At 37.9% G+C, this 26,192-nt stretch overlaps 2 protein-coding genes across 4 annotated transcripts in view; one reads left to right on the top strand and one right to left on the bottom strand.

The window, feature by feature from the left end:
• The window catches only part of PRR16 (proline rich 16), a 185,028-nt gene that overhangs the window by 42,934 nt on the left and 115,902 nt on the right, over positions 1–26,192 (top strand). The gene's annotated exons all lie outside the window — the stretch shown is intronic.
• On the bottom strand, positions 8,829–9,331 carry LOC121494179 (40S ribosomal protein S15a-like). The gene has a single exon (XM_041760372.1). The coding sequence runs from the start codon at positions 9,219–9,221 to the stop codon at positions 8,829–8,831; it is 393 nt and encodes a 130-aa protein (XP_041616306.1). The 5' UTR covers positions 9,222–9,331.

Genomic DNA, 26,192 nt, shown 5'->3' with positions numbered 1-26,192 from the left:
ACAAAATTTGTCAAGTTGGAACTGTATAGTGATGGGCCTCACTCAATCTAAAATAGGCAGTTGATTATACAGCTCTATCTTCTGTGTAGGTTACCCATAACTCTAGATAGTGAATTTCTAATTAGCTAACAAAAGGCAGTAGTGTAGTCAATCCTTGTCTTTTATGTTCATGTGTGTTTCTTGTATTCATCTTGTAAATACTTTAACTCCCATGGTTTATACGCAGCACAGACCCACTCTGGTGTAATCATACATCTGTGGGCCAGATTTTCCCCTTGGCTTCTGTTAGAGCTTTCTGCATCCATCTGTAGGACTATTTACAACCATATGCTTTTGGGATTATGTGAGAGGAAAAAGGGCCATTTCAGAACACCAGAAGATGGATGGCAAGTCTTTCAAGGGTACTGAAATTTTTTCAGTTGAGGTAGTCACATGCCCCGGGTGGGGGTGGGGGGCGGATGCTGGTTGCCAAGGCTCAATTTTCTTAGTGTGGGGTAGAAAGAATAATGACTGAGAAGGGCTCCCCCACTGAGGCTTTCTCTCTCTGTTGACACTTCCCTTCCTCATTCTTCATAGTTAAATGTAGTAGCATCTAGACATTATTTGGAGGTGGAGGGAGGTGGATTTAATTTAGAAAAGATGAGGCTATCAATTTTATGCTACTGATAGCTGTTGAATTTCTGGGATCTTTCAGCACCAGAGTCTTCCCCCATAGTATTGAGTTAGAGCCAGAAGAAATGCATGTGAACCAAAGTTGGCAGGTGAATATCAGGGCAGTTCTGTTTCGTCATATCTGTTCAATCAGAAACGTGGGAACAAATAACCTAAGTTCACTGCTGAATTTTGTATCAGCACTGAGTAAGATTTAATCTGTAATAGTTTACCGAGACTTCACGTGCTTTTTCCGGGATATTTCTCCAGCTCGACATACTGGGCTTCTGGTGTGTCAGGATGACTGGTTCCCTGTTCAGTATAGTGCCCTCTCTATGTGTCAGGGTTTGTACTAGTACATCAATAAGGCTGCTACTAGCCAAAAAGAAGGTTTCCAAAAGAGCCAGTGCACCAAAGATTAAAAGATCCTTATGGTAAAATGGCCCAAACTGGGTAAATACATGTTTTATTCTAGCTGGGCTTATCATTTAAAGTGTTTTGTCATTAAGTTACTCTGACCTCTGACTTAGTGTTCATTTCTCAACTGTTAAAGGGGGAGAATGATTTATGCCTGCTTCCAAAGAGATGGTATTATGAGCAAAATACTCATGATTGGCACCACACTTTGTGTTCTCAGAAAGCTTCTTAAATACTAAATAATAACATTCAACATGTTCCATAGGAGCTTGTTAATATATGTTAGAATACACTTCATAATAGAAATATGAGAAATGGATAGGTCTTGACAGTTGAAACTGCTCCTCAGTTGAAATTGCTAAGATGAAAAATTACTCTCTGGCATGCTTATCATTGTGCAGCAGAGCCTGCTATCTTTGAGGGATTATTTTGCACTTCCTATCATTTGTAGAAAAGGATCATGTCCCGTGAAATGCCATCTGTACCCACATATTGGATGTTAGACATGGTACGATGCCACTAGTTTTTTTTTTTAAGTATCATAAGCAGCCTTATACATGGCAGATAAAGGAGAAAGGATGCGTTGGATGATGATGAGCAGGGAAATTGAAAATCACCTATAATTAGATAAATGAATTCTACACAGCATGGTCCCCAGATGGGAATACCTAGAGGATTCTTATTCTTCCCAAACCCTTAGAATTTTGTCAGATTTAGTGGATAATTAGTGTGTCACATATATCTTTGATGCAGCGTGGACAAGAAATGGGGAGACCCAGATTCCAGTCCTTGTTCTACCACGTATGGGCCATGTGACTTTAGTTATCTAATCAGTGAAATGTATGGGTTGCCTCTTTCTACTTACTTGAAAACTCTCATGTCATGTGGATGAGAGTACAGTACGACATTATGAGATATGGTCTAGTTTTCAGCCTGGCTGTTTCAGAGACCTGATTACTGGCACACTGAATGTGAATCTGTCTCTTAGGATCCCCCATACAGGCTCCTATAAACTAATGAATAAAAGCAGAATGCCAGTGTATTAATATATAATGAGAAATAGCATTACCAGAGGAGCTATCATCTTTTGGCTAGCTGATTTTTCCTTTTCTTTTCCTAAAGGCAGGCTACTTGAGAAACCAGAATATAATTAAAAGCCTGTTGCATGAAATCAGTTTAGATTAAATGGCATCACTCTAAGGTAAGTTAATTCATGCATAGAAGGCTTTATTTATCCCTGGGACCAGAGAGAACATATCTTCGGGCCAAAGCCTTTCCTTCCTTGGACCAGGCCTCTCAGAATGTTCATTTTCTACATTTTTCTCAACTTCCATTGCTGTCTCTCCTCTGACTGGTTCATTATTATTGATGATAGCCAGTTTTTCATGTCTGGGAACCATTTCTGGCTCTTCAAAATAACTCACCTTATCTCTCTCTAACCCATTATGTGGTGATTTTGTAATTCAATTTTCAAAGGAAAACTTATCTCTCTTATTTCTAAGTTCTTGGTGGAATTTCTTTCAGTAGCTTTCTCCTCCCTTCACTGCCTATATTAGATTAATTCAATATTTAGAGAAGTCAGATCTAGGACAACTTTTTAATGCATTTAATGCATTAACTCATTTAATGCATTTATTTGGGAAATTCTTGGTGTTTGAGGAGCAGTTAGATTTTTCAGATTTTACTCTCATCCTATAGAAAAGAATCACATTTCTTCAAAATACAAGCTAGACAACAGAGAAGTAATAACATTGTTTTTGACACAGTTTTCGTGCCAGTAACACACACACACACACACACACACACACACACACACCAACACCTATAGGAACTACTGTGGATATGTCATTCCCATCGATTTGAGTTATCTTGGAAGAGGGAAAAAAAAAACTTCCTGCTTTACTGCTTCTGGAGATCTTCTAGGAAAATGAACAACTATTGTTTTTAAAAGCCTTGGGTGCAAGAGAAATCTGTTAGAAATCCCCAAGCCATACAGTTAAATAATTCACCGCAGCATTAGGTAATGCTTTATTAGTGTGGCTAACTAAGCAACCTTGAGAGGAAAGATGCTAATAGAGTTTCAGAACTTTCTCTATCACAGCTGTGCTACATTTCAGTACTGCCCTAGATCCAGGCATTACTGGCTTTGTAGGCTATCACTGCTACTTGGAACCCCCACTGTGACTGGACTCCCCTTCTGTTGACCTCTTCTTCCCCACCCCTAGGCAGGGGATAGTGTTCCCTCCTGCATCCATTGTCCCTTACTTTTCTAGGAGGCATAACTTCCTGTTTCTGCCCAGCTTTCTGAGCATTGAGGTTGTGAGGGCTCCTGGGGACCCAATCCTTAAAGATCACACTTGCTTGGCTGTGGCTTTATATTTAGCTAACAAAATCAGCAATCTTGAGGATGGGGTGGGGAACTGCCAGTAAGGCTGGAGTACCTCTGGTAGAACTTGATACATGCAAACCTCTTCCTCTGAGACCCTTGCTCCTGGCCATTTTTCCTATACATTTGGAAGGGAAGGATAAATTTCAGGAGGTTGGATTTTGGTAGCAGGGAAAAAACTTAGGATGACATTGAGGTGGTATTGCTTACAAGCACTCTCCAAAGAGCCTACTGAAGGCTTAAATCAGATCAGTCATTCTGCTTGTATCCTTTCAGTGACTGACTTCCCGGTAAACTGAAAATGTAGACTTCTCCTCGTGGCCATCTCTTGTTGCCTGCCTTTTAAACCTCATTCATCCCAGACCTCATTCTCCTTTATTCATTACAACGTAGCCACACCTATCTCCTTCCAGTTCTCAAAACTTAATACTCTCTGGGCTCAAAGTCTTCACATCTGCTTCCTTTGCCTTGAGTGTCTTTTTTTAAAGATGTTATTTATTTATTCATGAGAGACACAGAAAGAGAAACAGAGACACAGGCAGAGGGAGGAGAAGCAGGCTCCATGCAAGGAACCCGATGTGGGACTCGATCCCAGGAATCTGGGATCATGCCCTGAGCCAAAGGCGTCTAGACAGTCAACCACTGAGACCTGAGGCGTTCCATCTGCCTTGAGTCTTGACCTTCCTGTTCTTTCACCTGACTCCTTATTCATCCTCAGACCCTGAGTCCTAAGTGCTGGCCCTGTGCTCCCCTTCCCAGTATTCTCTACTATATCACTGTGTTCTCCTTTTCCAGAGAACTTGTAGTAGAGCTTGTCATAATATGTAATTTTATGTTTACTTGTTTTTTTTAAATAGACACACAGAGTTAGCGAAAACATCTGTTTCATATATTATCATATGCTTAGTATTTAGCACTGCTTCTAGCATATAATAGGTGCTCAGTAAGTATTTTCTAAATGAATGATGAAGAGATGAATCTAAGTTTCCAGCCTTAATGATGTACTGATTCTCTATACCACTGTGACAGGTGGCATCCCAATGCTTGGACAGTCACTAAATCCAAGGATTCAATTTAGTTCTGAATGGAATTGAAGGATCTTTTAAGATTTGTAATAAAGGAATATTGATGCATTTTCTTCAACTGTCAAAGATGTATTTATGGAGTGTATCATCTGTCCCCTAACATCTTCCAGGAACTCCTTAATATTCCTATTAAACTTCTCCCTGTTTTTTTTTAATTAGAAAGATAAATGTTAAATGTCCTATTCTATTTTCAGATGAAGTACCATTATAAAATAATCTACTTTGTAAATTAATGAGAAAGTAATATGTGATGGTTAATTCTGGTGATGTAATACTGCTTGATGCTATGGATGACAGAAACTCTGTGTAATGTGGCTGAGCATGACACCTTTCTTTGGAAATTGTGTGGCTTAAACAGCATCCAGAAGACCCTCCCTACTGACCATTGTTCTTTTTAAAAATCTTTGTCCCCTCAGTCACCCCCCAAAAAGCAGGTTAGTGGTATATTGTATCAGTCTTTGACACATCCTCCATATGTATGTGCATATTCATTTCCGCAGTCAACACAACATGTTTCTCACCATCAGTTTTAAGCAGTATGTTACAGAAAATTCACCCCTGGAAAGTGTAATTCAGTGTTCCTTGTGTGGATTACGATTATGCAAAGATTCCCACACTCATTGCTTTTATAGCATTTATATATTCTGTAATTACTTTGCTTTTATCTGTTTGGAAGGTACAGTAGTCCCCCTTTATTCAGGGGGAATATGATCCAAGACTTCCCCTGGATGCCTGAAACCATGGATAGTACTGAACCCTATGTATCCTATATTTTTCCTACACATACCTCCTTTGTGATAAAGTTTAATTTATAAATTAGGCACAGTAAGAGATTAAACAATCACAACTACTAATGAAGGAGACCGGTTAGAGCAATATACTGTAATAAAAGTTACATGGATGTGGTCTCTGTCTTAAAATATCTTACGTTACTGTGCTCACCCTCTTGTGATGATGTGAACTGATCAAGTACCTGTGTGATGAAGTGAAGTGACGAGAGAAAGTGAGGTGAATGACATAGGCATTGTGTCACAGCTGATGTAGTCTTAGGCTACCATTGACCTTCTGATCATATGTCAGAAGGAGGATCATCTTGGACCACAGCAGACTGCAGGTAACTGAGAGGGAGACATAAGACTGTATAAAGGAGAGCTTCTGTATTTCATACTTACTTGATATAATTTCTTTCTTCAGTGCTCTCTGGAGAGTGCCTGACCTAAAACACCTGTCAAATATAAATTGGTGGTGTTTTTCTCCTTATTGAGGATATTCTGGTAGGTGATTTTCACTTTTCTGACAGGTCTCTCTTATTAGTACTGTTGTTTCCCTACATTGTCTCCATGTTACAGTTCAAATTTGAGAATTTTTATGTTAGGAAGTAAAAAAAAAAGTCTCAATATTAACTATCAGGAAGGAGGTAGACATACATTGTCAGTTGTAGAGTGTTTACATTGCACTTCACAATGATCCTATCACAACATTAGTGTCTATAGGATATTACTTCTGCTGCGCAAAGTATCACCTCCATAGGTGCTTTGCTTTTTACACTTTCTTCTTTCAAAATGTGGCTATTTCAGGGATCTCTGGGTGGCTCAGTGGTTTAGCTTCTGCCTTCGGCCGAGTGTGATCCTGGAGTCCCATGATCGAGTCCTGAATCGGGCTCCCTGAATGGAGCCTGCTTCTCCCTCTGCCTGTGTCTCTGTCTCTGTCTCTCTCTCATGAATAAATAAATAAAATCTTAAAAAAAAAACAAAAAAAAACACAAAAAAAACAAAATGTGGCTATTTCAGGTGCCATTCAAATAAGTAAAAAAGAAACTGGCACATATCATTTGGTATACCACCATGGATTGGTGATTCTCCATGGATAGTGGGCATTGCAGAAGCAGGAATGCTTTGCATCAGACTCATACTAATTCTACCATGGCAAGGGAAGCTGATGACTTCAGAACCTGCTGCTTTTACTTCCCATTTTAGCCATTTCCATATGGCTCGTATGGTACCTACCAGCAGGCTTCCCCAGGCAGGACCACTGAGTAGCCTGTGGCATTTTGAACATCCCGCTGGGTCTGTATCATAACCAAGAATGATTTCTATTGTTAGCACAATCTGTGAGAAATCCTCCTGAGGTAAATACAATCCAAAGAGAAGGCTTCTTTGGGGTTTCCCTGAGTCAGTAAAAAATTGGTGCAAAGAAATCTTTGGCAGCAAATACTTTTCCACCACTCTGCTGGAAAAGTCTGGGAGAAAACTGTTATGACAGAGATTATTGGCCAGTTAGTTTACTTGACCTAAATCCTTTTGGAAGGTCTACTTATTGCTTGGTTCAAAATATTAGTTTTGATATTTTATCTATCTTATATTTATTATCGGTATACAAAAAAATGGATTAATTCAATTAATTCCCCTTTAAGAGAGAAACAGTTGGAGCAGAAATGTGCTCTACCATTCACCAGTACAATGCGCCTGGTTCCTTCTCTCTGGGCCCCCCACCCACTTCCACATACTTTCCTCCATAAATCTTAAGACTTTTAAGACTTTTGTTCGTACTCTTCCATACACTTCACAATTTTTCGCAAACATAATTGGGTTCCCATAGCAAAATATAGTTCTCTTCTCTTTTTTTATAAGACATAAATGGAAGGAAAAAACTTTTCTATGTCAAAAAATATATCCTAACAAACCTCCAGGGTCTTTAAAATGATTACAATTTCATAGATTGCCTTTCTTTAAAGAAGTAGCTAAAATTTTCAAAAATTTCTCTTTTTTAAAGTGAAGAAGTACTTTAGAATATTCATGGTTAATACTTTGTAGGTAATGGAAGAGTGTTCATATGTTAAACTGTTTTTTTTTTATCTTCCTCCTTGTTTATTTCCAAAAAGAAGGGCAAGTGGGTAGTGCTTGAGTTCTTCTTTTTTTTTTTTTTTTTTTTTTTTTTTTTTTTTTTTGAGGACTAGGAGATCCGAATTCTAGTATCTTATCTACTACTGCTCTCTCTCTGACCTTCCTGGGTATGAGGGTATGATCTCTCTAAGATCTACAGGCACTAAGTTAGCTCTAATTCTGAGATTCTCTATAGTATATTAGTATGCTTGCAGATGGAATAGAGTTATCTTGGCTGGGGGTAAATGTATGTCCATCCAGTGAAGGATGGATAGCTCTGTTGAGCTATTGCATCTGCAGTCACATTGCCTGGGTGTGGATTTTTCTTGTCTGTTTTTGGGTGTATATGATCCAGTAATGTGATATGAAACAACCTAGTTATCTTTTCTGACGTTAACTTTAGCAAAAGTTAATTATGAGTCTTTCATTTATAGATCTCTTAAATGCCTATTTGCATTTTTCACCTAAACCATCTCTTGCACCAACAGTGAAATGGAAGCTGTTTGTTTGCTTGGTTTAGGTCTTGTTTATTTTAAAGAGAAATATGTGCCCACTATTTCATTGGGCCTTTATGATCTAGGTAAATGGCATAGTGAACAGGATTCTTAACTTCCTGGAGCCTTAGACAAGCCAACAAACACAGCAGCTATGAAATTACAGATTACAGTTATTATGGAGGGAAAGAGTTGGATGCTGTGAAGAAAGAGGATATGCTGATTGAGATGGGAATACCAGGGCAAGTGTCTGAAGAACTGGCTTGGAAATTGTTTTAGGGATGGGCTAGCTGAGGCAAACCTTTTTTTTTTTTTTTCTTAACACATTAGTTGAGGCAGACCTTTCTAAGAAGAGTAAAGAATGCGTGTGAAAGGATTGCTATAGAAGGCCTTTGCATGGTTGCTCAACTAGAGAAAAGGTACAGCAACATAGTGATATTGGTAAAGAATTGTGCAAGGCAAAGCTAGAGGAGGTGTAAAGGACTTTGTGAGAGCAGAAGCCATGTCTAGTATTGCTCACTATTGCATCGCCAGACTCCATTTTGCCAGTTGAATGAATGAATGAACAAATGAACAAAAGTAGGAACGAGGTGACTGAAGGGAAAAGGAGCTACCAACAGATTGGGAAGAAAACCATTAGGTGGGACAGAAGCAGAACATTTTTTAGGAAGAAAGGAGTGTTCCTCAGTTGCCACTAGAAGTAAAGTAAGATAGCATGGAAGTAGCCCTGGTTTTAATAGCACTGAGGTCACTGGTAACTGTAACGGGAGTGGTTTCTTTGGGTAGTGGACTCGGCAGTCAGATCTGATTAGGTTGTTAGGGATAGTAGTGGAGAACATGGAGACAGGATGCATTATATATATATATTTTTTTGTCCATTGAGGCATTTTATTTGCACGTATGAATTACATCCCTAGAAAAATAATCCAAGGATTTTCCCTTCTGTGTGTTTTCGTCTTGCTTCTTCGTGGTCCATGATGCCAGCTGAGGTTGTCAGTACAATGAAACCAAACTGGTGGGATGGGAGCAGGTTATTCTGCCATTTTTCTAGATCTTTCAGTTGTACATCAAATCTGGAGCTGATCACTCCATACTTGTTTAACTTGCCTGTGAGGTTCACAACAATTTTCCCAGCTATGTGATCATTGATGATTTCAAATTCGCCAATGTAACCATGCTTCATCATCACAGTGAGAAATCGGACGATGACTTTGGAGCGTGGCCTGATAAGAACCTGGCGCTTGCCTCTCTTTTCAGCATTGTTGATGCTCTTGAGAGCATCTGCCAGGATGTTCATGCGCACCATTGTGGCAGCTCGGAGAGATGGCGGAAAGAGCTATAATTTTTTTAGAAGCTGATGGGAATCTTTTAAGATGGAAAGAAAGAGACTCCAGAGCCTTTGAATGCTCTGGGCTATGATCCAACTAAAAACAGAATGCAGTTGCAGGAAGGCATGGCCTGCTAGAGGAATTAGTGTGCTGAGGAATTGCTTATTTTTCGTACTTTGGGGTTTTATTTTCTAATGCCAGTTACCTCATTTCCACCTACCCCCTTTGTATACTGAAAATACAAGAATCTTTTTAATTCACTCTTCTATAGATACATCCCTAAATTAATCTTTTCTATTGTTCTTTTCTAAATCTTTTCTAGATACAATTAATCCTGGACATTTTTATAAAGCTTATGAAAAAGTGGAATCAAATTTTTTATTTTTATAGGATGATGTCCAATATCTTAGAATTTGCCCACAGAGTTCAATCCTGTTCCTGAAGTTATAGTAAAATCAGAATAAAAAGGAAGCAAGGCAGAGGGCCCCTGCAGATTCATGACGTCTTCCCTTGAAAAGAACTTTGGTTGAACCTGAACTCAGTTCATGTTGGTCTCATACTCTTAACAACTGAAACATTTATTATTTTACTACCTGTAGTAACATTGGGTCTCCTTTGAATTGGGTAAATATTTCACCATTTCAGTTCATTGTTCTCAATTGAACATCTTCTATGAGCTATCATGTATGTATTAGATTTGAAAATTAGTCATAAATTAATAAAATGTCGAAGTGAAAATGACAGTCCTTTCTTTAAAATCTTAAAAATCTTATTTCTCCACTGGAAGTTTTGTGTCTTCCCCCACCCAAATTCTTAAAGATTGTACTGATTACATTTTTGTTTAATTTGTTATCAATTGAATTATAGCAGACTTTTTTTTTTTCCTGCACAGTATCATAGATCATGTTTCTCAGGAGATGGGGATTGGTCTACAAGAGCCTTATTCGGAAGTGCCTTTGGAAACACCTATAAGGGAAGAACAGAAGCAGGATTAGGCAGAGGGAGAAGTTGAAATGCACTGTCATTGCAGCAGTGGGTTCAGCCAGTTGTAGTGGAAGTTCTGACTTTGCTGTGGCCCTTCAGAGATGTTGGATGTGAGGCCAGAGCCCTTGTTACCCCCCACATAATCCAGACCTTGAGTAGAGGGCACTTCTAGGAGGAAGGCCACCTTGGATGGGACAGCTCCCTTGGTTTAGGGTGATTCCTAGAAGGGACTCAGCTGTAAATTGTCAGCAAGCATCTAGGGGTATTATGCTTCTATTCTAAAGGGAGATAGTAGACAACATCCAGAATTAAATTTACAGTTTTGGTGAAGTGAAGAAGGAAAAAATTGCAATAACTGAGGAAAGAGTTTAAGGACAGAGGAAACAGAAATAATAGGTGGTCCAAAAAAGATTTCGTTTTCTGTCTTCAAAGTATGTAAAGTCTTACCTAAATGTGTCTGGACTGGAATCATTCCCTTTTCTTAGAATAATTGGAAAGAACATATTTTTAGGTTTTGTCATTCTGTAGATTCTGTATTTTTTGTTATTATCACTATAGCTTAATGGATGTACATACTTTGTTTTTGTGTGACACACATGAGCACGCACATGCACACACAGCCCAGACTGCAATCGCAAATTATAGTTTGCCTGTCTTTATGGGACTTATTTTTGTGGTAAAATGTTGAGCTTGTTATCTGCCTTTTGACTTAATTTAGAATCAGAAAGCATGAATCCTAGCCTCTCTTATTCTATTTTTTTTTAATATTTTTTTAAAATTTTTATTTATTTATGATAGTCACAGAGAGATAGAGAGAGGCAGAGACACAGTCAGAGGGAGAAGCAGGCTCCATGCACCGGGAGCCCGATGTGGGATTTGATCCCGGGTCTCCAGGATCGCGCCCCGGGCCAAAGGCAGGCGCCAAACTGCTGCACCACCCAGGGATCCCTCCTCTCTTATTCTAAAAAAAAAATTTTTTATTTATTTATTTATTTATGATAGTCACAGAGAGAGAGAGAGAGAGGCAGAGACATAGGCAGAGGGAGAAGCAGGCTCCATGCACCGGGAGCCCGACGTGGGATTCAATCCCGGGACTCCAGGATCGCGCCCTGGGCCAAAGGCAGGCGCCAAACCGCTGCGCCACCCAGGGATCCCCCTCCTCTCTTATTCTAAATTAACTTCAAAAGAGTGACTGGAATGATTTGCTTTTAAGTCTTTTGTTTGTTTCATATAGAGATATACTTCACGGCTTGTGTATTTCTAGAAAATAATGCATCTTATCATTTGATTTATATATGGCTCTGATCTAATTAACTATGAGCTCTGTGTTGAGTTGATAAAAATATAAGGAAATTTTTTTAGGTGTATTGGCCTCTATAATTGATATATTTTAGTGGAATAACCCAATTACAGCATGTGGTACTGATGTGTTTTTTGGTAGTCAACATTATTATTAATGTGCACTTACCAGTGAGGCAAATGTTATTTTGAATTGAATATATGAACTTGCCATAGCATAGACATGAATAATAACATTTGTATTTGGAAATAGTATAGTTAGCTACCATTTAGTATTGATGTCAGTGAATATGGCTTATTCACTTCATACTGTTTAATTTCTTTTAATTTCAGTAACATTTGTTGAACATAAAATATCATTAATATTTTATGATTTAACATTTATATTCAGTTGAAATTTTTCTGAAAGCTTTATAATTTACTATAGTTATTACCTCCCCACAGTCAATGTTCTATCATGCTTGAATTTATATGCATTTTAAATTAGCATAACATGTATTTCCTGACAGAAATCTCCTTCAGTCAACATTTTCAGAGTGAGTATATACTATTCATGTATTCATTTATTGATTATGTATTAACCCATCTTGTACCACAAAGATTTGAGGTAATATTAAAAATCCTATCTTCTTGGGGCACCCTGGTGGTTCCTTTGGTTGAGTGTCCGACTCTTGATTTCAGCTCAGGTCATGATCTCAGGGTTATGAAATCGGGACCCTAGTCTGGCTCCATCTGAGTGTGGAGTCTGCTTAAGATTCACTTTCTCTTTCTGTCTCTGCCTCTCCCCTGGTCATGTTATGTCTCTCAAAAAAGAAAAAAAAAAGCTGTTTCCTTACTTAAAAAAAAAAATACAGAAAAATACTATCTCCTAAAGGTGGAATAAAGAAGAAATAGATCATTAAAACCAGGAGAAATAAAGGGACACCTGGGTGAATCAGTGGTTGAGTATCTGCCTTTGGCTCAGGTCATGGTCCTGGAGTCCTGGGATCGAGTCCCACATCAGGCTTCCCAGAGGGGGCCTACTTCTCCCTCTGCTTATGTCTCTGACCCTCTCTTTATCTCTTATGAATAAATAAATAAAATCTCAAAAAAAAAAAGAAACCAAGAGAAATATAAAGAAGTAATAGCCGAAAATCAAAGAAAAGAATATTAATTTGTAGACCACGAGGATCAAAGTGATTCCTGAAGCTGAGCTTCCAACTTGGCTCTGAGTTTTTCATAATTCAAAATAGAAATTTTGGAGCAATTGCTCCAGTTATATGGATTCACTGTTAAAAAAGTGATAGCATTATTTTCCACTTGCAGATTAGGAAACTAAGACACAGACATTTATGTAACCTGCTAATGCAACATATCCAGTGTGATTAAGGATTCCAGTAGTTAAACAGACTTCTGTGCCAGATTCTTACTTCACCTTTCTCTATGGAATGGTTGTCAGTATCCACCCTTACAAAATCTCTGCAGAAAACGTAGTACCAAAATCTGGAGTTGGTTGTTGCTGAAGTACTGTTCCAAAAAGATCTTATAAGGATAATTAGTGTGTCTTTATTTATTTATATCTTCCTTAGTGAAGACATCACAGGTCTCATGTGCAAGCTACAAAATTAAGTGAAAGTAAACAAATTATGGTGCTTCAGAAGATCCATACCATACTTGGTTTTCACTGATACCCAAACTATGAGGTTGAACATCTGAAATGGCTGATGTTTAACCATGTTTAACCTACAAAATGGCAATCCCATGGTTTAACCTAATATTGAAAGTGATATCTCAAAGATTTGATAATGTGGGAACATGTCATTTGTCAGTAGGATAGTGTGTAGACTTCCTCTAAGAGATTCTCTAGTTCTGCTTTACCAGTCTGTAATTCCTCTTGAAAATATTCTATATTTTCATCTATACAAGGCAACTTGTCATGGTAAGTCACTTTCTTTCTAGACTTAATTTCCTCATTTTTAATGTGGACTTACTGAGCTTAAATAAATGTGTTTAACATTCTTTGTTTACTGCAAAGTAATTAGTATATATGAGAGGACTCTATTTAATATTTAAATATACTACTTAAGGTTGTCTTCAAATTCACCAAGCTGTCCTCTCTTTGCAAGCTTAATGATTGAAGCTATACCACGTGGCCCTATTATAGCTCCTTATTTCTGCCACTTCTTCTGTATCTAGACTTAACCTTAATAAATTAAATACAAATTGTAACTCTACCACTTTCCCCCTTTTAATTTATGTTTCTTTGCTATACTTTAAGAATCGTTATAAGCCATCCTAATTTATTTCTGGAACATGACTGATTATAAGTAAATACATTTATTAAGTAGATGTTCCACTTCAAACTATTCAGTTCTGTGGGCCACTATAAATATGTAGTAGTGACCTAATTTAAGAACATACAATTTTCCTTAGCAGCAACAACAGTACTGCATTATTTTAGTGACTTCTGGGCAGAAAATTCTGCTAGGTATTGTGAGGGCCATTATCTTGCTAAATAAATCTGCACCCATGAGTAAGTAATAATGACAAAATGGACACACACAAAGCAGCTGCATGTCAGTGCTTATAGGTCATTAGTGCACTTTGAGAAATAAGCCTGGACAAAGAAAGACTCACTGTACAGTTCAAATGGTCAAGTTAATGCAATAGATGTTAGGCATAAACTTTTTTTTTTTTTAATGATGCAATGGGTGATTTGTTAGGTAATGATAGGCTTTGCTCCCTGTTTGAAGAATTTCAAGTGTTTAAAAAGAAGAAACAACGTTTTTGGACAAGGGTTTCTCCATGTAATAACATGATAGATTAAGATAGATATGAAAAGAAATCTAATTTAATTCATTCTTCAGATGGATGAGACTAGAGGACAATCAGGTCTACATTTCCAGACTTCCTCTTTCTGCGTAAAAGAAAGGGGTAAGTCATCCAGGGAATGAACTGCAAAGAAAGTGTTACATAATTCCTAGAGCCTTTATGAGTCTGGATTATAAAGTTTCATCCTGTGGCCACCTTCTTGTCATTAATATGAGTCTCACAGACTTTCCCTTCTTCATACACCAGGTCCTTCCCAGATCCACTCTTCCCAATGAGAACACAGATTAGGCCTCCCTAGTCCCTTGTTATTCCCCAGTTCATTTATACAACTACTTTCAGATCTGTTAGTCTTCCAAAAGCATTTATGTTATTTAAATATAATTACATACCTTTCTTTCCCTTTTGGACTTTCAGAATACATTTCTGGCCCTTAATGTGTTTGCTCCTAAGGCAACCAGTCCAGGAAATAACATGAATTATTAAAACTGTCCTTCATTTATTCTTCTCACAGTGCACATACCAAGCTCCATTGTGGGTTAAGCCCTGCATTAGGCACATCTTTGGAAGTATGGCCACTGCTGCTTATACCAGTTTGGCTCTCTACCAGAGATTAGTGATCATAAAATAGTATAGTCTGTAAGTGCAATAATTGGTTAGATCACCTATCCTTAAAAACTTAGAACCATCTGATCTCAGCAAAAAATCACAGCAAAGTAACAGATGAAAGAATATACAGTAATTATTTTCCAAGAGTTTACAAGCATTACCAGACTAAAAATTGTCGTAGCAGACTGTCCCAACTATTCTAGATGAGCCTTTGAAGAAGAAAATCATTAATGTGTGATCTAATTAGCCAGTACCAGAATAGTTTGACCATATTGGGCCACCATTCAGACAGCATTCCTGTCTAGATTGTATCACTGTACAGATGTATTTTAGAGCTCTGAAATCTTGGAAGCATAGAGTTGGAAGAAATTTGAGTAATCATCAAAGTAAAAATTGTAACCAAATCATAAACTGGTTATGTGAAATGAAGCCACTGTCACTCAGTGAGTTAATGGTTGAAGTGGATTGATTATCTAGGTTTACCTAGATAATAGGTAAATGGTAAAGGCTCATACATTGCCTTTCCTGATCACTTAATTTGTACTTCCTATAACTCTTTATAGGTTTTTGCCATGATAGGCAATGGCTCCCAGAATTAAAGCCTATTTAGGTTAGTACTGAAGTGGAAGATGAAATAAATAGGCTCCCTTACCACCCTTGATCAGAGCTCCTGATTTAAGGAAAGCAAGTCAAGCCTGTTGGCCCTGGCAGCCCCAGCTCATTTGCGGTTCTCACTTGGGATCTTTGCCTCTGTTCAGCCTTACATGCTGGACTTTGTGATTTAAACAAGATCAGTGTACCAGAAGTTCACATTAGCTTTGGGACACAGCTCTTGCTACACTTCTAAATCTCCATGCCAGTGTGACTGCTTCTGAATGGGGGTGGTGTGGTGGAGGGTGAACAGCAGTGACTTGCTACCTATAGCACAGACTGGAGGTGCTTAAAGGAAATTCCCAGAATGAGAAGGTAAACAAAAGCAGGAACAGTATGTTACTGTGATTAAAAATGGGGACTCGAGTCAAAGTCAGCTGTGCCTCATACTAGCTCTCTGTCTTATGTAGGCTGGTTGGTATTCCAGGGCCTCCATTTTGTAATTTCTGAACAGGAATAATGCCTACCTCATATGATCTGTGAAGGCCATAAAGTGTACTACTTAGGAAACTTTCACTCAGTTCTAGTAATGAGTACTGATTTAAAAATAGTAATAATTGTTTTAGCAAGAAAGTGAGGATAGAGGAGTTACCATTTACAAATTTTAATCAATATACATTGCAACAAGCAGGGAAACAAATGTGAATATAAATATACAGATAAATAAATATATATTTATATATATAGTTTAACCTGAAAAAAATTTATAGTGAAACATATAGAGTTCTTGCATTAACTGCTGTGGAGGTTTTCCTTTGCATTCCATGGAACATCTCCAGCTGTGTTCCCTTAAAGCAGGGATCAGCAAACGTTTTCTGTGAAGGACCAAATAGTAACTATTTTAGGCTCATGGGCTGAGTCCAAATCAAGAATATAATGTAGATGCTTCTACCACAAACACATTTTCACATTTTTTGATGAAGTTAGAAATATAATCATAATGAGTACAGGTTTACTGATAAGAAGTTGAATTCTTTTTTGGGGGGAATAGCATTTTCCTTAATTGTAGTTCAAAGTTACTGTTCCCTATTTGTCAAAGTGATTGCTAACATTAGTTGGTAAAAACCATTCCTAGCTCATGGGCTGTACAGAAACAGGTGGCAGGCTGGATTTGCCTCTCAGGCTGGATTTAGCTCACAGGCTGCAGTTTGCTGACCTCAGTCTTAAAAGATTAAGGAAGCAAAAGAGCCATGAGAGATTCTGATCAAATTAACATGTTAGCAAGTAACAGTTTGAGTTGCCTCTGGCTAATTTTGAGTCATGAAGTGAGAAGTATAGCTGTAATAGTGTCTGTACATATTTAGATGTAGAATGCATTTGGAAACAAAACTTGGGACTGTGCCATGGGTTCCCTGGTTTCTGGAAGAAGGGTCTAGAATCTGAAACTGAGCATTCTTTCTCTTTTCACATTTGCCTGAATTTTTTGCTAACAGGGTAGGACATGGTTGACATATACCTTCTCATGTGCGTGTTCTTAGATGTTGGGGCCATTTTGACAGAAGGGAGAAAAAACACATCAAAGGCAGCATTGAGGGATGCTTATTTTATTTTCTCTGTTAGAGGAACACAGTAGCCTGGAAGTGAAAACAGACAAGAATAATAAATTACCTTTCCCCTTCATGCTCAGTGTGGAAACAAGATGAAGAAATGAGGGGAAATCCAGAGATGTTTTACAGAATCTTTTGGCAAATGATAAAAAAAAGCCAAATTCAATTACTTAATATCATTTTAGATAAAAATCAGATAGGAAAGGCATGCAGAAGCCTTAATAGTGATGGCAACCGAGCTCTTCCTGCCGTGCCATGATAAGCATCCTGAGCACCCGGACATGAAGAATATCCTTTATCTGCTGCTGCTATGGAAAATTCTAAAATTTAGGTGTGATGGAGAGGTGATATCAAAAGAAAGAATCTGGGATGCCTGAGTGTCTTAGCAGTTGAGTGTCTGCCTTTGGCTCAGGGCATGATCCTGGGGTCCTGGGATGGAGTCTGGCACATCAAGCTCTCTGCAGGGAGCCTGCTTTTCCCTCTGCCTGTGTCTCTTCCTCTCTTTGTCTCTCATGACTAATTAAAATCTTTCAAAAAGAGAAGAAGAAGAAGAAGAAGAAGAAGAAGAAGAAGAAGAAGAAGAAGAAGAAGAAGAAGGGGGAGGGGGAGGAGGAGGAGGAGGAGAGGAGAAGAGGAGGAAGAGGAAGAAGAGGAAGAAGAAGAAAATCCAAATGTGAAGGGACAAAAGTACACAAAGCTTTTTGCGCTAAGTCAGCATTGCAGAGAGCCAAAAGGGCAATTTCAGAGAACAGTGATTGAGGAGAGCCAGTTGGAATGTGGTCGAGTTGACATTGCTCTAAAATCGCCTTCATCTGAGTGCAGCTGAATGTTGATTGCTAGACACATTGTTTTATAGGAATCAGGACATCAACCATCTGTGGCACCTTTGCCATACTCTGGGGATGGAGTAAAGAGCTTGGAGTGTCCGAGAGCCTGTGCAAAAGGAAAAAATGGGAAAACTGGGAACCTCTGAGGAAATAGAGTCCTTAAATCAGTTAGAAATTCTGGCTCAGTGAAGACGTCTGGATTTCCAGGCAAGCCTTAGAAATCTAATGCAAAGTAGGATCCCATCCAATGCAGACATCCATGGAGCATTGTAAGGCAAGAGGTACAAAGAGGGTGTGACTTACACAAAGTTCATTCAAGCAGGGTGTGGGACCCTGTTCTTTCCTCAGAAGTTTGAGGGTGGCAGGAAAATATCGGAGACAGGCAGAGGCCGCCATCTGGAGACAGTTGATGGGTCTTCCCTCTGACCACCCACACGCTGATGACAATGGGCATGCTCATGAGGAATACAGAAAAGTGAATAGTATGGATTTCTCCAAAACTCTGAAGAGCTCTGACATTCTTCAGAGGCTGGCACATACCATGAAGCCTTGTGCAAAGTGGTATGTGGTAAAGTTGACCCTGTGACTGGTTTTCCTGGATGGTGATAATTCCCAATTTCCTGGATGATATTCTCTTGAATAGAAAAATCATACTTTTACCATGTTGCTACAGAAGTTTTAAAATTACTATTTAACTCTTGTCGTTATTATTATCCTCCCTGAAATGTGACTTAATCTCAATCCAGCAGATGTGAGTTCCTAATGTATATTAGAGCAGTCCACTTGTTAGATGAAAAACAAACAGTGTTCACTATAATGGCTTCCCTCCTTACAATGTTAGTTGACAGCCTACTAAGTGTGTGGTGCCATGCTAGAATTATAAAGATGAATCTGATATGCTTTCTGGACTGGCTTATTGACACCCGTCATCACTGAAATGATGCTTAGTGAGGCCATATCAGATGTTGCCTTCTTTTTTAAAAGTATCTGTCTCTGAGACAAAAATCTAAATTTTTCTCTCTGAAATTGGCAAGCACAATAAGTAACAATAAGTTATATAAGTGGTATTTATCCATTGGAATTAAGTGCAGAAATTCCCATCGGGAGTTTACCATCACAAAGTGCATCAGCTTTTATGGTTCAAGAATTACTCCTGTTCAGATCAGTTCGATGCGAGGTGAAAGAGGATGGAGAAAAATTCTAAAACATTGTCTTGAAAATGGGAAGGGAGGAAAGGACAAACTTTGCAGGGTGAATGTGAATCTCAAGATTCAAGACTAAGGTATTTTTAACCCCTTTGTATTGGTTTGCACTAAAATAGAATAATTGTCAAAGGATCTAGTTACCATGGTGATACATCTTTTAAGAGCACATAACTAGATAAAATCACTCAATTATAATACCAGAAAATATTGCTCGCTATATTATAGGCTTGCTTTCTTGATAACATTAACCTTTTAAACTAAATAAAAATAATATAAAATGAAGTTTTATGTGCTTGGATAAAATGGGAAGAATACATTATATATCATGCATGTTTGTTTTTTAGGAAGCTTACATTTCTTAAAATGTTTTTTTTTCCTGTCATATATCAAGCATATATATATTTTTTAAAAATTTATATACTGCATGGAAAGCAGTTAGCACAAAGCCTGCACCAAATCCCAGGTATCTGTGAACTCTGGTAATTCTCTGCTGGCTATTTCCTTTTTCCTCTGACTTTTCCTGTCTGCATTTTTTCCTTCCCTCACTTTCATTATGTCTCCCTGCACTTTCTCTTGTGTAATTTCTCTCTGTTTCTTCATTCCTTTCTCCTTTAGGTTCCTCTTTTTCTTTTCCTTCCATTTTTCTTAACTGATAATAATTTTTTGAAGATTAAGCAGTGACACTAGCAGAAGACTAGTTCTAGGATAACCTCATGTTAGTGAAACAGTCTTGTTACAAGGTTGAGAAGCATTTGATTTTGGATGAGGTAAAGTGCAGAGGATATAGGGGAGTAGTAGGGTATGAGAAATGGATGGCAGGCTGGAATTTGAAAGGAGGGGAAAGAAACAACTTTAGTAGAAGAGGGAACTGAATAATGAGGAAGCGTCTCCTTGGCAAGACTCAAGATGGAAGTTTTTGTTTTCCCATCTGAGCCAGAGAACTTCATAGAATCCATATACTAAAATAGTAGAGGGTTTTAGCAAACATTCTGCACATTGAATCTCAGTTAGAATTTTACCTACATATTTCCATGCAGTGCATAACTTAGTGCAACAGAGGATAGAAACAGAAATAGACATACATTTGGTGAAAAATAATTGAAGATTAACAGAAATGCAGACAGCCTCCTCCTTCTACTCAATCAAACATTCTCATTGCTCAGCTACATTTTCTCTGTATCCCCAGTAGACTGGCTAGAATAACTAGGAGATTTAAAAACTCAGAGTTCAAGTTTTCTATTTCCATTTAAAGGACTGTCAGGTAAGAACTTGCCTTGAATTTAAGCATCTTATCATCTTGAGTGTGGTAGTTTGATGACAAATGATAGGTTGCCATATTGATCTCAATTTCACTATGGAAATAGTTGTTCAGAGGGGGTGGTTTATACTTTTGAGAGAATACTAGAATTCTAGGGGCTCCTTGGCTTCTTCCTCCCTCTGCAAGGCTCCAGAGAGCTTGGACCATTATGACCAGAATGCAGTATGGCAGATGGCTTGTAGTGAGTGAGGTGGAGGTCTAGTATAGTAGACAGAGGTCTAGAAAAGTATGCCCGGTGCCAAGCTTCCCATTCATAATATCCATCATTCCCAAATACAGTAAACCAGTCACTGAACATGTGCATTCACTAGCAGGGCATTCTCATATTAACTTCACTTGGAGTGTTTTCCTCTATGAAGTAGTTTGAATCTTTTGATTTATGCCTTCTTATTTGTATCTTATTTAGGAAGCTTGCTTTGTGCCACTGTCTGAATAATGCTTTAAAACTCTCTAAACTGACACTCATTTGGTTAAGAACCCAAGAGAACATGCACAAAATAAGTGGTATTTTCTCAGTATAATACTAAATTATAAATATTCAACTTATGCATACATATTTAGGTATGTAAATATGCTACAAAGCATAATTAATTTAGTGCTGTGACTGCTGAGCCATTGTACAGTAAGTTGACAAGAAATAATGTAAGAGTTGTTAACTGGCACCTAATGAGTTGAAGATATCCATAGTCAATTTGTTAACAGTGAGCTAATTGAAGAGCTAATTATAAAAAAATCTATTAGAAGTTTCCATTTTGAGTATCCTTGTGTTCACTTATATTTTGAAAAAGTAAGCATGGAGTGAATTTTCTATCAACAGAGAAGATGAGAATAAAATTTATATGATAATCATATAATTTGGTCTCCAAATCATAAGATCCAATTGGTTGAGATCCAAAGACATTATCTTACCCAATCCCCTTACTCTGGGCAAGATTACACACAAATCTCATTATGATTATGAGATATGTCATTTTGGGCAAAGATAATACACCATGGTTTCGAAATATTTTCTGTGTTTATTACTTTTATGTAAGTCCTTTAGAAAATCTATCCACAATTCCTTTGCAGTACCTTTCTGGCTTTTTTATGGATATAATGGATTCAGAAATTCTGTGTTAAATCTGAGATCAGACTTCATAGGAATGGCTAATAATGCTGGTTTACCCTGGTACTGAGAGTTTTTATACATTCATCATCCAAGTTATTGCTCCTCAAAGGTTAAAAATTTTATAATATATAAAATTACATTCAAGAAACTTAGAATATATACAATATACTCAAGTGTATCTTTCAAGAATGTTAACTTTTATTTTTTACAAGGAAGGGTATATAGGCTTTTAGAAGAACTCTTATTCTCTATAAGAATTAACTTTTAATTTTATAAGAATTTTTAGGACAAATATCCACATACGAGAGAAATGACAAAGAAGCAAAAACCCACTCCAGAGCCCATTCTCCAGGAAAAAAGTCATTGTATTTTGCAAATGTCATTCACAAAACTTTTCTGCATAAAAATAAAATGTATAGAATGAGTGGGCTGGAGTTATGTCTCTCTGACATTTTCAGGGTTTCTAGGTCATTCTAACTCAGAACAATGTCCCTTAGGTCTCAGGCAGTTTGTTGCTTTGGCCTGGTTTTTCACTTCCCTTCATCTTTGGCTGTCTACCTCAGTGGTCGACTACCACTGGAACTTAAGAGTCTGGATAGAAGTCGCTAGACTAATTTGACCAAGATCTTACCATACCTGCCATTTGAAGTAACCTACTGGATTTCTCTGCAGTATTCTTTATATATTCCCCTCATTCACCTGAATACAACCCAAAGGCGTCAAATTTAGTGATTCCAAAAACAAGCTAATCATCTATACCCCTACTAAGTTTTATTTTCAATTTAATTTAATTCAACTATTTATTGAGTGCCTGTTATGTGCTGGGCATTATTGCAGAGACTTGGGTATATATTAGTAAATGAAACAAAGATCCTTGCTCTATTGGAGCTTAAGTTTTAAAAGGGGATATGGGCACTAAAAAATAGACATAATAAATTGGTAAGCTGTATAATATGCTAGAAGTGATGAGGAAAAGGAAAGGTCATCTGGTACGAAGGAGTTCTAGAGTGCCACGGTGGAGGTAGAGGTGGTGATAGGTTGCTATTTTGAATAGGATGGTTTTTGTGGGGGTGTGGTTTAAACAAAGACTTTCAAGGGTGTGAAGGAATTGGCCATGTGAATATCTGTGGAAAAATATTTCAGCTGGTATATACAGCCAGGGCAGTTTCCAAGGTAGAAACCGAGGGCACAGGAGAAAGCCCCTAGGAGATGAAATCAGAAAGGCAGCGAGAGCGTGGCCATTGAGTATTGTTTTCCATGTCTCTGAGTGAAATTGGGGACCAGTGTGGACTATTGAGCAAAGGAGTACATGATCTGAATGATGTTTTTAAAGGATCATCCTCATGTTTGTGTTGAGAATAGCCTGGAGGATGGCATGGGAAAACTGTGAGAAAATTAGGCTGTTAAGGTAGTCTGGATGACAGATGATATTATGGGTTGGACCAGACAGGTAGCAGTGGAGGTAGTAAGAAGTGGCTAGGGGATGGATATATTTTGAAAGTAAAACTAACAAGGCATTCCAGCAGATTGGATGTGGGTTGTACTTGCAAGATAGTAGTCATAGATGGATTCAGGTGGGTTTTTTTTTTGGCCTGGTTATTTGGGGTTACCTCTACTGAGATAAGGGAAACTAGAGAGAGACAGGTGGGGGGACATATCAGGAGTTCAGTTTCTGACAGTTGGAGCTCAAGGTACTTGGTAGAAATCCAGACAGATTTTTTTTTAATATTTTATTTTTATTTATTCATGAGAAACACAGACAGAAAGCAAGAGTGGCAGAGGGAGAAGCAGGCTCCATGCAGGGAGCCTGACGTGGGACTCGATCCCGGGTCTCCAGGATCAGGCCCTGGGCTGAAGGCGGCGCTAAACCGCTGAGCCACCCGGGCTGCTCCAGACAGATTTTTAATAAGCAATTGTATACACCATTTAGGAGTTTGTGCAAGGAGTACAAAGTGGAGATAAAAAATTTGGGTACTGTTGGCAAATAGGCAGTATTTAAAGCCATGAAAACTGAAGAAATCACTAAATAAGTGATACAGAAAAGATATATGTGCATAGATAAAAGCTCCATGGAGTATCATATCTGCTACTTTGTTTCTCTTTTCACAGTTGAGAATAACATTGCAGATCTTTGCATTAGTTGTTAATCATCATGAAAGAAAAATATGCTTTGTAAGATGGTTGTAAAACCTTTTTTGTTTTGGGGGTGCCTGGGTGACTCAGTTGGTTAAGTATCTGCCTTTGTCTCAGATCATGATCCCAGGGTCCTGGGATCAAACCTTGCATTGTGCTCCCTGCTCACTGGGGAGTCTGCTTCTCCTTCTCCCTCTGCCCCCTGCCCCAGCTCATGAGCGCTCAAGCACGTGCTCTCTCTCTCTTGCTCTCTCCCTCAAATAATTAAAATCTTAAAAAACAAAGTACTCTGAACTTCAGTCACAGAGAATTTGCACAACTATACACTAGTTATAATGCTGTGACAGTTGAGGGTGGTGGCCAGGTGGTTCAGCTCAGGTCATGATCTCAGGGTTGTGAGATTGAGATTGAGCTCCATGCCCAGCGTGGAGCCCACTTAAGATTCTCTCTCTCCTTCCTCACCCCTCTCTTCCTCTCTTAAAAAAAAAAAAAAGTCATGGCAGTTGGCAAAAACAAATGTCTTTGTGTGTCTGACCTTCATGTGATCAGAAGAGAAATTCTGTTTGAATCTCTTTAGTGGCCTTAATGTCATTGATATACTGATTTCCATTAATACTAGTTATGGTCATCTCTTCTGTAGTAGCACAGTATCACACATATTCTATATTAGACAATGTACTTTAAAAGTCATGTTATTTTTCTAGTTAAATATCTGGTTGTCCTATTCAAAGATGTCTGGATGAAAGGTCTTCCTTTTTTGAGAAAAATTCTGTAAATAAGTGTATGTATACATTGTTCAGTTTAAACAAAACATACATGAATCAGTGGAAACAGGCTTATGTGAAAGTATGCAATTTTGATGAATGTGCAAGGTGTTTATGTTTACATTTTATTGGATCTACTTCTGTCTTTACTGGTCACCAAGGAATTAAGTTACAATGCTAAGATTAGCTATTGTCTGCGTATCAGCCAAGGTATTTTCCCTTTCTGTTAAAATTTAATTAGGTGATTGATTTTCTGCTTGTGTTCCTTAACACCATTAGTATGCTTCAAGAAGAAATAATTATTTGATTCAAATTTAATTTTAAGAAATTAATGACTTGAAAGTTCTAGGATAAAATACACTTACTAATCAATAAATTTAAATGTGGCGAAGATCACCAAGGTATTTATTTTGTTTTACCAAATTGATTCTTGGAATAAACATTTCCCTGCCATCTCTGGACATATATTTGGCACTTCTGGAAAATGTATTACTGACCAGAAGGGTATAGTGTTATACTTGGTTCTCTTGAAACATCAGATTTTTCAGTTCCTGTGACATACACATTGCATACCAGGCAAAACTCAGTGGCTACTCTAGCAACTATTTTACAGTATTATCCATTCCATCATAAAACACTATTTTACCCATGATATTAGTGGAATTATTAAATTAGAAGGCCCCTTACCCCACCCCAGCTGTTAACTGAACAGCATGAGCTGAATTTGGCCAAGCCAAGATTATAATTTAGTTTCATTACAGACTCTAACTATAGTTACCTGCAAGTGACTGCCCTTAAAAACTCAGCATAAAATGAATTGTTTTAGAACTTTTGTATGATTTTTAACCATAAATGGTTACTGATGAGGGAACAGAGGACTAGTTCAGGACAAAGCACATTAACAATTCCTTGAAACAGACAAAGGACATTCCTCTATAGACTCTATAGACTCAACTGCCTCGACGCTCATACTTTGCTAAAGGCAAAGGCAATTTTAGCCTAACCCCCAGGAGCCTGTGAGTCTACTTTAACATATAAAAATTCCTTTAGAAATTTCCATTATCTCTAAATCACCTGAGATACATGTTGGCTATCATCCCCCAAGCACATGGCTCACTGGTATACATCTGAAGGGTCTCATGACTCAGGTTTTATTAGATGGTAATAAGTGACCTTTTCCCAACAATAGCTAGCCCCCTCAAGGTCCTGGAAACCTTGCTCCTAAAATTCCTTAGAGAGTGTGCCATCCTCAAACCCCTCCCAACTTCCAGGTATATAATCAGCCACCCCTCATAGGCCTGGGGCAGCAGCTCTTCCTGCCCACGGGTCCTGTCCCGGTACTTTAATAAAACCACCATTTTGCACCAAAGATGTCTCAAGAATTCTTTCTTGGTTGTTAGCTCCAGACCTCACCTATATTCCTATATTCCAAAACTTCATCAGTTACCTATATAGTTCAGATCTTTTTTAAAAATGGTATTTTTAACCTATCATAATTCTAAAATATACTTTAAAACATACTTTCTGCTAAACAAAGAAGATTAAGGCTGAGTTGTCTGCTCATTGACTCCACCCATGTTGAATATTTATTATTTAGGAAATGCAAAAAAGCTATTATTAATGTTCCATTTCTAATCTGAACAAGAAATTTCTACTACCCCTATTTCAAGCTATTGAATTAGTTTAATTGATGAAT

This window comes from Vulpes lagopus, chromosome 7, assembly GCF_018345385.1.
Source record: "Vulpes lagopus strain Blue_001 chromosome 7, ASM1834538v1, whole genome shotgun sequence".
Taxonomy (NCBI): Eukaryota; Metazoa; Chordata; class Mammalia; order Carnivora; family Canidae; genus Vulpes; species Vulpes lagopus.
Note: the sequence above shows the minus strand (reverse complement) of the source record. Positions and strands in the feature narration are given on the sequence as shown.